The sequence below is a fragment of the Ciconia boyciana genome, chromosome 3 (genome assembly GCF_034638445.1).
Source record: "Ciconia boyciana chromosome 3, ASM3463844v1, whole genome shotgun sequence".
Lineage (NCBI taxonomy): Eukaryota > Metazoa > Chordata > Aves > Ciconiiformes > Ciconiidae > Ciconia > Ciconia boyciana.
Window position 1 is genome coordinate 61,294,842 of NC_132936.1, and position 12,002 is coordinate 61,306,843.

Genomic DNA, 12,002 nt, shown 5'->3' on the forward strand with positions numbered 1-12,002 from the left:
TGTAAGAAGTTTTGCAAACCAGTCTTTCACTTTATGACAATTTCAGAAGCCGCGTAGAGCTATCTTTGTATGATCATTTCAGATCAAGGCATCTGTAGGCTAAACAAAAGGTGTAAGTAGAAAGCACTTGTATTAAGAACATTTAAATGGATAAAATGAAAGCAATTAAAACTTTACCTCGAACAATAAGTTGAGCAAAATTTGACACTCCCGAACCTCTCTCTGACTGAGTCACACAGCGGTATAAATCCTGGTCAGTTTTTGTCACCTCTTGCAACTTAAAGGTAGCAGCAAATCTTCTGTGATTGATATTTTTAGTCTGAGCAACTGGAATATCTTCCCCATTTCTTCTCTGAAAATAAGAGAAACCAAGGCAGAGTTATCTCGTAAGAACACAAAAAGACATTTATCACAATCATCATACAAAGAGTACATAAAAACACCAAATACATTCGCCCTGTGCTGCATTTCCATGGTAGAAGAGCTCTGTGCTGAGATCCCATCAAGAGACAAAAGTCTCAGTACTCAAAAGCACTTCAGAATCAAGTTTGGGGGTAAAAAGCACCATCAGGCTTTCGCACTGCCACAAAGCACAGCCATGACATACTCAACTGCCGTTGCTTCATAGATGGAACCACAGGAGAGCCCAGCAGTAGCAGTTGTACTCCTAACAAAATTCATCAACTTTAAATAAAATTGTAACAGATACACTGGGTGTATTGTAAGAAATATTTAAACAAACCTGGCATTGAGGGATTTCATAGGTTTTCAACAGCTCTTTTTCAGCAACTAGACAATGTTTCCTTTTTAATGCTCCCTTTCATCTGTCCAAATTCAATACCTTCTAAAATTGTACCTTTGTTATACTAAGCACCACCTATCTACCTAAAGCTAGCTGAAATAAAAAGGGGAGGGAAGGAAGCTGCTAAAAGAGGAATGACGTATATCTCATTTAAAGGAAGGAGCTTAGAGTTCTGAAAAAATCATGGCTACCACAAATCACTGAAAAATTTAGTCTATCTGGAGCTGTGGGGCAGCGTGAGATGTCAGTAAGGTAGAAAAAGTTGGAGTCTTTTGTGACCCTTTTTCCTTATCCCCATTCATATTAAATGCTCCATTTTTATTTTAATCGAAGAACAGATCAAAAGTAACAGCCAAAAGTTAGCATAAAAAAAACCAACCAAACAAAAAAACCCAACAAACTAGAAACATGCACCACGTGAAGAAACGATGTCCCTGCTCTCTCCCATGGATCAACTGCACGTTATTCCCTGACCAGGATACAGTTTCTGAGCACTCAGCTTTGCTCAGTCACCAGAAAGACATCATCGTTTCCCTGTAACTGCATCATCTGCTCTGCTCGATACGTAGCAAAATGTGACCTCCACAGACATTTTTAGCTCTAATCAACCCCTGGAATGAGAAACTCCATCGAGGTCTTAAACTCCGAGCTTTCTGTCTAACACAAGAAGTGGCACTGCTAAGCCACAAAATTCAATAACCTGAAAGCCTGTGGCAAAAATAGAAAGGGGAGAAAAAGGAAATGAGTTAATGCTGCATGTGTATGTTAGCCGGCCTCCTGTCACAGGCAGGAGTACTTCATAACATTCGAACACTTCATTTTACATCTACCCTTTGTGATCTTAGCACGGATTAGTCACTCTCTAAACAGCTTTGTGGTAGATGAGCCAGGGGTTCAGCACTGCTTCAAACTCACTGAAACAAGTATTCATTTTAACTATTAATATGTTTAAACTGATGAATTTTAGCTTCTGCCATCTTTCTTGCAGCAGGCAAAGCACCCATCCCATGCTTCACTGCAAGCCTGGGGTGAAAACGTTCATTTATACCAACCTGGCAGATTTCAGTCACTGGTATTCCACTACAAAGACCATGCCATCACCTTTATCAACAGCAGGTTTATTGGTGTGACTCTTCCTCATGTCATGAAGACTCCACCCAGTTTCCCTCCTGCCCCCAGCCACCCTCTTTGCCATTACACCAGACACGGCAGGGAGCCGCTACCCAGGGCTAAGCCCACCCTGCAGGGCCAGGCCAGAAAGTAGAGTGAGATGCATAGAGTGAAACCAGATTGCCTAAAGAAGATAGCACGAGACGCTTCCAAAGGTACTCTCACTGCTTCTCCCTAAAACAGTCACCATCCCATAACCACCAAAAGCCTGCTAGTCACATGGATGCTGACAGGGTGTTCACGGGGCAAAAGCAATGGAGGCTGGACACTTGGAAACCTGGATCCACCGCGGCGCAGCCCAGTCACCCTTTGGCAGGCACTGGCTCCCTCCTCAGCTCCCGAATATCTGACTCCTATTAAGAAGAATTAAGGAAGTTTGCTGATGCCTGCAAAGAGTCCTACGAATGAAATGCCTTACTGAACTTCAGGGATCAATGAAATTATTAAATTCCAATATCACACAAATGAGGGGTGATGTTAAAGGGTTTATTTCGGTGCTGCTTAAGCTACAGTAAAATTATTTTGTGGGAGGTACACCTCTCCTTCCGGTTAGCTGGCTTCTCCTGATAGCAAAAGCTAAATCCAACAGCAGGATTTTCAAGCTACTTTCCCCACCCCCCCCACCAGTTTCAACCAAAGGCTTGAACTCTCTGAAATGATAACCTAATATAAAACTTGGATCTAGTGCCTTGAAGTAAACAACATAAACAAACCTCATGGTACTTTCTTCCTCTAGTGCTTGTCCATGCCCTCCCACAGCGCATGCTCTCATCACCACACCACAGCCAGCAAGCAAAGGAAGTCAAGCTCCCCCACTAAACACAAACTTGCCATTTAATTGTTAAAATGACCAAGCAGCATATAATAAACAGAGGGCGTATTTTTAAAAATTATGATAGCAGACATGACAAGTAACCCATGTAATCCAGTCACTCTTGCTCTGCTATGAAGGGAAAAATAAATATCAGAGTTTGCTAACATGAAGGACTCCCTTCAATAAGGCCAGTGCTTTAAATTTGAATGCCAAGCACTCAGTCTGCAGCAGAGAAACATATCCAAGCTTGCTGTGTAAAATAATTTACCCTCTGAAGCTCAGAACTTGCTTACTTAAGCTGGTCTGCGTGCTTCATGTTAGAGAAACAAAGTGAATTGGGCTCCTACCTAAAATGAAATATTAATGCACTTTCAGAGCAATTAATCAAAATAAAATTTAACAAGCTTTACAGTTATACTCCAACAGCAAAACCTAGGATTTTCTTTTCTATTTACATCAGTGATTTCCTAGCACTTTATCTTACAAGGCTTAGAGTAGTTGCTCAAATTTCTCTGTGCTAGGATTTGTTTCTTGGGAATCCAACTGCACAATTACATCTTCAAAGTCTATCTTCATGTACAGCTTATCCACTAAAATATTTTTCCATCATTAAAATGCTGAAAAGTTCAAACAGAAGAGAGTTCTCACTTAAAAATGAATGTTAAAGAAAATACCCTGCATTCATTTCAGCGTGTATCCCTTACACCGGTAAGCCATTAGCCAGTCAGAGTTCAGATGCACTGCCACGATCTCTTAATTAAATTCTTCTTTTTAATGTCAGGGCATTACTACTGATTTTAAAGGAGAGGAAAGAAAGGCAGCAGTGCTCTCTGCTTATTAGAGGGTTCCTGGTACATACTGTTTCAATTTATGTCCTGCTCACACTGAACAGAGCTTGAAAATGCTGCTCAATTAGGTTTTAAAAATTCAATTTAAAATTAATGTGGAGTTATACTAATAGGTAATGGCTGTACCCTGTGCGATCCTCGGTTCCTCCAGTCCCTTGCTGTCTGATTTGATAACCCTGAATTGCTCATTTAGGAGAGGTCACCACCAGGCAGTTCTCCTCCTTTTGTGAAAATAACTCTGGGCTTCACAAAGAACTATGCTCTATAAACACTCAATTAAAAGAAATATAAGCATGTGGAAAAACCTCCTTAATTCTGGCATTTCAGGCATTTAAAATTATGACCTTAAATAAGTCTCTATGACTTCAAGGTTATTTTTAATTTGATAGGAACATGATTTTTTTTTTTTTTTTTTTTCAGGCAATGAAATGAGATCTGTATTTTAAACCAAGTCAACAGTAAAGTCTACGCAGCTTAGAAAACAATCATAGGCAAATTAACAGTTAGCCTTAAATTTCTCTTTTCTGTCTCCTGAAAGAAATCAAGCATTTAATAAACATGAAATTAAATTTTAGTGGATCTTCCAGAACCTGAATGGAACCAGAAGCATCTCAACCCCAACATCTTATTTAATTGGTAGAATTTAGGTGCATTTCTAATTTTCTAATACAAATTTAAAACTTACCTGCATTTCTCTCTCAACTTTTCAGGTTGAAGAGTGATGTTTTTTGCTTTTTTGTTTACACAGCAATAAGATACCGTAACTTTCTGTGGTGATGTTCCTGCTAAATTTTCCTGAACTCTTTTTTTTCATACCAGTGATTTTTATCAGCTTGGACAGCTCAACCTTACACATCCCAGTCCCTTCCTTAGTGTAAACACCTTAACATAAGTCCACTCCACTGCTAATAATTACAGTCAACTCTGGTTGCCTTCTCGGGCTCTCGGCTGGGCGCCGGGATGCCTCCAGAGATCAGAAGATGTCAACACTTTGGCTGCAGTGACACATGCATTATTTCTGGCAGCAGCACCCACTTCAGCTGGCCCCCAATGGCTCCCTCCTTGCCTTCACTCCTGTGCTCATACAGAAAATTGACCTGGAATAAAAAAAACCTTCCTGGTAACATATTCCCTCCCCATATATTATCATCACCAAACAGACTAGCTCATGATCGGATTCACTGCATGGCCATAGGGAGCGGAGGAGAGAGCAGGATCTGTACGGGGAGCAGGGTGCAAGCTGGGAGTTTGTCTAAGCAACTCGGTCCCCGAAGATGCTACCAAACTTCACCAGACAGCAGAAGGGCTGGAAGGATGCCCCCAGCAGCCCGGGGAATTACACCTCTGCTGCCCCGAGGAAAAGGGAATTTGTAAATAACATGCTCCAAAACGTTCCTGGTTTTTACTCATTGTGTAAAGGAAGAAATGTCATTTTTTGCAAGAGGGAAAAGGGTTGAACATGGATAGTCTGAATGCCAGGAATAATGCGCGATCTCTGCCAAAAGATGTTTTCGAAAAATAAAACAATGTGAGGGAAATAAACAACACAAATAACTATACTTTTCAAATTTTACTTACATGTAGCTGTCCGGCACTTTCCAGCACAACACAGCATATGCTTTTACAGCATTTAGGACACAATTTCAAATGGAGAAAAATCTACTGTTCTAAAAAAGTGTTGTTATTATTTTAATTTTATTTATATTGAGACATTTGTGTAAAAGAATAATTATTGGGACTTTAAAACTTATTAAACATACTAGAAACATAATAAAGCATGACATCTATTTATCATAAGAAATGATAAATAAAATTTTAATTTTTTCCCCACCCACAAACGAGCAAATGACTGAACAAGTGGGATTTTTTTTCAGTCAATTTTATTTACAAATACATGATTTAAGCCTAAGAAATCGCTTTTTTTCAAGCAGAACATGAATTGGAACTACAGCTTAAATAATATGCCTAGACAGTCCTACCTTATTCTTAGTATACAAGAAGGTGAAGTAGCAATTTCTTTTGTTTGATTGATTTTTAAGAGAAAGCATGCAGTTAAACTTTTTTTTAGTAGGAAATTAATACAACTTGCTTTAACTTGCTGGTCTCCCTACATACATGACAAACCAGACTAAGATTCTACTTTCCAATGAACTACACATTCATTTATTAGCAGGAAAAGCAACACAGCTTTTCCCATGCAAACATATACTGAAGAACTTGAATAAATGTGACAAGCCAAGTTTTAACCTGCATGCTGCACTGCAGTACAGAAAAATCCATGATTACTTTAAATGTCTTGGTTACATGCACTGCTGTAACTCAAACTTGTTCACTTTGAAGTAGCTCAATTTCTCTCGCGCTGCACTGAACATCCTACTGAAGAAAGCAAGGATTCTCATGGAATAATCTAATTGAGAGTCATCTGGCCCTTCAGAGGTGGCAATCCTAATTTATTTTATTATAATAAAATCCATTGGAGACGAAATAGCAAAAGTCATACTACAGTGTCCCTGGCAAGTCTACTACACAAGTAAAAATGACACTCGCCTTCTCTGGACATTTTAAAGCCTCTTATTTTGAAACTAATCTAACACATGCTACAAAAAAATCTATATTAAAAAAAAACAGAAGCAGCTTTTCAGAAAGCTATAGTTTCAGAATGCAGTGTTGATTTAAAAAAAAAAAAAACCCCACACCAAAAAAACCCCAAAACATAATTCACAGAAATACGAATTCTGGACACAGTGATTAAAGACCTGTATCACCTTGAGCAGAGCATGCTCAACTACAGTATTCATCCTGCAGCTCTAAACAAAAAATCTGATTAGTTAGGAGAAGACAATGAAGTAAAAAAATTGCAAAAAATCCCCACTACTGAAGACCAACATCACACAAGATAGCTCCTCAAACACTTCTCAGCAGACGATTTTACCCTTTTCTAACAGCAGCCAAGTATACCAGCTGCTCTTATTCTTCTGTAATTCATTAAGTGCTGCAGCTATTTGAGGAAACTAGGGCCTGGGGTATTAGGCTACCTACCACACATCACACCGCTGAGCAAGAGACAACCTGAATGCACGTGTTAACAGACAAGACTCACAGGACTCAACGGTCAAGAAATTTATAACAATATACGTTTTCATAAACATCGTCTTAATTTCAGGTGTCTGATTTATATGGGTTTAAGCCACTGGCTGTCTGAGGAAATACTACCAGGACTACACAGAGTGACCAAACTGCCACCACAGCTGGTCTAGCTGTAAACTACAAAATATCAGGAGGAGAAGGCAGCGCCCGGTGTTGCAGGTGGTCAGTGAGCTGCCCCCCGGCACTACCGCGGGCACGGGCCCCAGCAGCAGCACAGCCCCCCCAGCCCCTGATGCTGCAGCCACCACGAGAGCAGCAGTGTCCCTAGGGAAGACCTACAGGGATGACAACCCCAAAGGCTGCCCTGTAAACTAAATGACTGGTAGCTACACAGGCTGGAAGACTTAGTTAACTGGGGCAGAATTAAATTAAAACCAGAAGGATTACAGTATTTCACTTTGCTGAAACCTAAGATGACCAGGCATCTGGGGAGAACTGCCATATTTATCCTAGAAGCCAATAAATTCAGGAGGGAGAGAGGGAGAATGGTTCATTCAGGGTTAAATGACAGATAGCATCAAAGGTGAATACAGAGTGAAATGACAGGGAAAAAAAAAAAACCTTTGTGAAACAAACAAGTTAGAAGGAGAATATCAAATATGAAGTTATGACTACTGTATTTTTCATTGGTGAATATTCTTTATAACTGTGTCAGAGTCAGCAGCGTGTGATACAGAATAAACTACAAGTCAAGTAGCTTGATATATCACTTCATGGCAGCTTTTCATATATATCTGAAAAAAATGTTTAGAAAACCAGAACGTCTATCACAGAACATAAATATGATGAGGTGAAAGTGCAGGTAAAATAGACAAGCCACTACAAAAGATGAGCCCTGTCCTCTATGCTTCCCTATTCTGGTGCTCACTTTCAAAAACATCTTTTCTGTAAGTAAAAGGAACCAATGATGAGAAAAATGAGGGAAGTGAAGTTCCTGTGCAAGCCTTAAGCGCAACAGAAAAGGAACTTATATGCTGCTTGGCCACTGTCAGTAGTCACAATACAGGTAAGATGATGTAGACTTGAGTGGCATTTTACTGGCTGAGAAAAAAGGTTTGGTATCAACAGACAGTAATATTTACCGTTACAAATTAGCACTTGTTTTGGGCAGATGATGCTGATGATCCAAAAATCTGCCGTCTCCCTGGAGGCTCCTCAGAGGTTCACCCACCTCTCCTGCCACCCAGGGAGGAGCACGAACCTGGACAGATCCTCCACACAACATCATGGCTTTGACTCCTTCTTAGGGCTAGCAGGCCTGACCGACTTACTTCAGTTCAACAGCAAAAAGCATCAAACTTGACAGTTAACTAGTAGCAAAAAAAGGGACCAAAAATCTCTGTCACAGTTCCCCAGCTGAAACCCTGCAGGCACTAACAAGACCCCTTCTCTGAACTTCCTTTAGGCCCCACAAAAGAAAAAGCAAAACAACAATAGTTCTCTAACATTCAGAGTGTACTCGCTTCCCCTTAACTTTCAGGGGTCGTAACATTTGTGCAAACTAACAAAAGACATTCTTCAGACATTTGAAAATGGTGAATAGGCAGGTGCACTGTAACAGCAAATGTTTCATCATCAAACTAAAGAAACAGTACCTTAATCAGTTAATTACCTGTTTGAAAATGCCATGGGATCTCAAAATGCAAAGTTACATTAGAAAACTATGAAAAATTCGAAGAAGTAAACTCATGCAAACTACATGAAACAAAGTTAAATTGGACATGACCCTCTATTATAGACTTTTTTTGAGACCATGAGCAAGTCTCCCAACACTTGCCTGCAGCTAAATGGTTTACCCCAAAGGCCCACAGCCCATTTTCAAACCCTCCTGTTGAATACTGATCCATGCCTTCACCTTCTGGATACAGTGGGAAGGGAGGACTTATATGGCACAATCGCTTTCCTCTGAAAGAAAATACTGTCCTTTCAAAAAACAAAGCAAAACAGTCAACATTGTGTCCCTCAACCCCCTGCTACAGGCAAGGGTTCTCATATACGTTCTCCAGTCTAAATTCCTGAAATACTATATTGGTCCTGCACAATGATGTGCCCAAATGCATCATCACAGGATACCATCTGTATGTGCCCAGTCCAAAGACTCATTAAAGAGTACACATATGCAGCATATAGCAAGAAAAACAAATGCTAAATATCAAATCACGTCCTGTGGCAACCAGCACTAAAACCCAAGATGCTGGTCAACAGGGCATTAAGGGTTATGGCAGTTTCCTCAAGAAAGGGAGCAGGATATGGCCAGTTGTTTGAGCCCAAACAGACAACCATAGAGATGCTCGTTCATCCTCCGGTAACAGTTGGTACCGCTGGGAGGTCAGCCCAACTCCATTGTTTTTACAGCAATTTGCATTTTATTTTCCATAATGCTTTTTAATTTCACTTTTTCAATTATTACTCTCAGGCAATTGCTTTAATTATCTGTTATTCCACAAGGAATGACATTTTCCTCTGACAGAGAGAGGGGCTGCATCAGACCGCATTAACGCTGATGAGCCTCTCCACGGGCGAGAGCAGGGCTGCCTTGCCAGCCTTGGCAGCCCAAGTGGAGCGGCGGTTAGCCAGCACCCACAGCTATTGCTGACAGATTGGCCCGCTCGCCACCACTCTGATGGCAATCTGCACAGGATTACCAGGCACGTATTAAACTTTTAAACGCATGCAATACCCCCTTTGAATTTCAGATTCGCCAAAGCAAATGGTATCACCGCAGACCGTGGCAAAACACATCCGACTGCAAAGCCAGAACAAGCCGCTTTCCCTAATCCAATGCTATGTTAATGCAAAGCTCAGCAATGATGGATGGACTCATTAGTGCCGCAGTTATCGCCATCTGAACCAGGTGCCAAGACATATGGTTTAACAGATGTTCTAGCAAAAAGCTCTATTCTCTGCGCTGTGCGAGTGTCCAGTTAAACCGGACATCGATAAGACACTGAAAATCGTATTGGGCTTCTGGGAGCCACAATTGTTCCCAGCTCAGGAAGCCGTTAAACACAGCCCGATTATGCAAAAAACCCTATTGCTCTGATATCCCAATTAGATCCACAGAACAAATGCTGGACAATACGTACACTGCTTTCCAGACTCTTCTCTTTGTGTACCCAAATGTTATTTAATCTTTTCAGCTGAGTCTATTTCTCCACTGTCTTAGTAAAGAAACGAAGCTTAAAACCTTGGAATCTTTCTCCACACAGAAATCTCCAAACCAAATGGGCAAACAGCCCCCTCATCACACCCCACCCAACCCCTGCATTTTCATGTTCAGAATGCCCTGTGTGCACTATTCTTTTAATATTAACACATACCCACCCCAAGCACAGGATTAACGTGAAATGACTCCTGTTTGCAAGGTTATTTATTGATATAACTCCACTGGAATGCATGGCATTTCACTGGGGGGCGGGGAGGGGGGTGGACAGAATACAGAGGTGGCCCTATATATACTAATTCAGCAAATCAATGTGAACAAAGCAGCAAGGTGCATCAAATGTTAATAAATGAAAGAATCCTTATTCTTTAAGTGTCTTTTCAAAGAAAGACAATTCATAGGCTTTAGAAAAAAGAAAATCAGCCCAAGTGGGCAACAACTGATGAGTTATGATGTCTATACATACTATATTCAATCTTTTAAGATTACGCACACACACTTATGTTCACCTCCTACAGGAAAGAATTTTTCACCAAGAACTTCTGCTAACTCCTGAAGTGTCTAAGACAGAGCATACCAAAGCATAACAGGTGGAAAAGCTAGGTTACCGCCTTGGGTTTGGGACTCCTATCACACAACCCAACTGCCTCAGCATGTACAGTGGCACCAAACTACAGCTGTTGGTGTGTGACATATTACAGTGGAAATTTTTAAGAGGAGGGGGAAAATACTGAGAAAAAACCCCACAGCATTACATTCAGAAGGGGATGGCAGGCAAAAAAGGTAGTACGCACCAAGACTGAATGTATTTCAGAAACAACATCAATGCTCACTTTAAACAAAAACTAAGGACTTTGAAACTCTTTCAGAATTTGCTAATAATTGCAGGTCATAAAGAGAATCCCTCAGCTCACAACCATAAGATTCAACAGTAGATTAAGTTGAAAAGGTGAAGACAAAAAAATTTGAACTGCATTTCTGTCCTGCTCCCACACCTACTACTCACACTGTCACAATAGGTGTGTTTCAGATCATCTTGTTCAACCAGCTAAATCTCTTTATCTGTGCAAATATTTGTTTCGTATTAATGCAGCTGCAACTTTTAAATACTTCTGTTATCTTTACCGCTTATATTTCAATGCCAGAGCTCTGACTGTCCCAGACCTTGGTCCAGTGGGCTGCAAAATGCAGGGGTGGGAGGGAAGGGGTATGAAAGGGGACAAGAGACCAGATACAATCCAAAACCAAAAGCAGAATCTACAGCCACAAAAGTCAGGAGAAGTTCAGTTCAATGTTAATTCCTATTTGTCTGAAATGTTTACAGACGTACATTTATAGAAAAAGGAGTTGATGAAAAGACTGTCATCACAGCAGTAAACACCCAGGAAGCAGTGTATTGAAATGCTGTGCCTATTTTTATCCGTTTTTATTTTCAGACACAAAAAGGTATGTGCACTTAATTATATATAAACTGAGAAAAACATAAGCATGGAAACATGCACGCACACAGATCATCTAGTATATGATCAGAGCTTTTTCCCCAATAACTAAAAAAAAAAAAAAAAAAAAAAAAATTAAAGTTTACATAGGACACTACTATGAGACATGCTACCAAGATCCACTTTTACTTCAGTTCAGGTTGTTATAATGCTCCCCTCTTCCTTGCTTCTAACCAAACATCCCCATCTTTTTCCACCTGCTGGCACTATTTATATAGATAATTCAGACATGAACAAAGCTAAAAAAAAAAGTAACAAAAAACCCCAAACAAAATAAACAGTTCTCCCCACCCCCAAGAACAACAAAATCCAATTTGGCCCCAAATCTTTTTCAGCCAGATCACTCTCCTGAACTGACTTACTGGCAAGCTCCAAAAGCTCCAGCGTCAGTGCACAGAAGGATGAGGAGGACGAAGCCGAGACTGCAGCAGCTCAGACTGAGCCTGGCTGAAGCAGCTGTGGGACTGCACCCAGGGACAGCACGAGCTGACTCGCAACACAGAGCAGGGCAGCTATGGTTTTTTTCTCCTGCTGCTGAATTTACTTCAGCCCCTCTCCA

At 40.6% G+C, this 12,002-nt stretch overlaps 1 protein-coding gene across 4 annotated transcripts in view; it reads right to left on the minus strand.

Moving 5' to 3' along the window:
* Positions 1-12,002, minus strand: part of PTPRK (protein tyrosine phosphatase receptor type K) — a 418,125-nt gene that overhangs the window by 211,702 nt on the left and 194,421 nt on the right. For all 4 annotated transcript variants that reach the window (XM_072855831.1, XM_072855828.1, XM_072855829.1 and 1 more), the window contains exon 6: positions 178-352. In XM_072855831.1, coding sequence (XP_072711932.1) covers positions 178-352 — 175 coding nt within the window. The remainder of the gene's footprint in view (positions 1-177; positions 353-12,002) is intronic.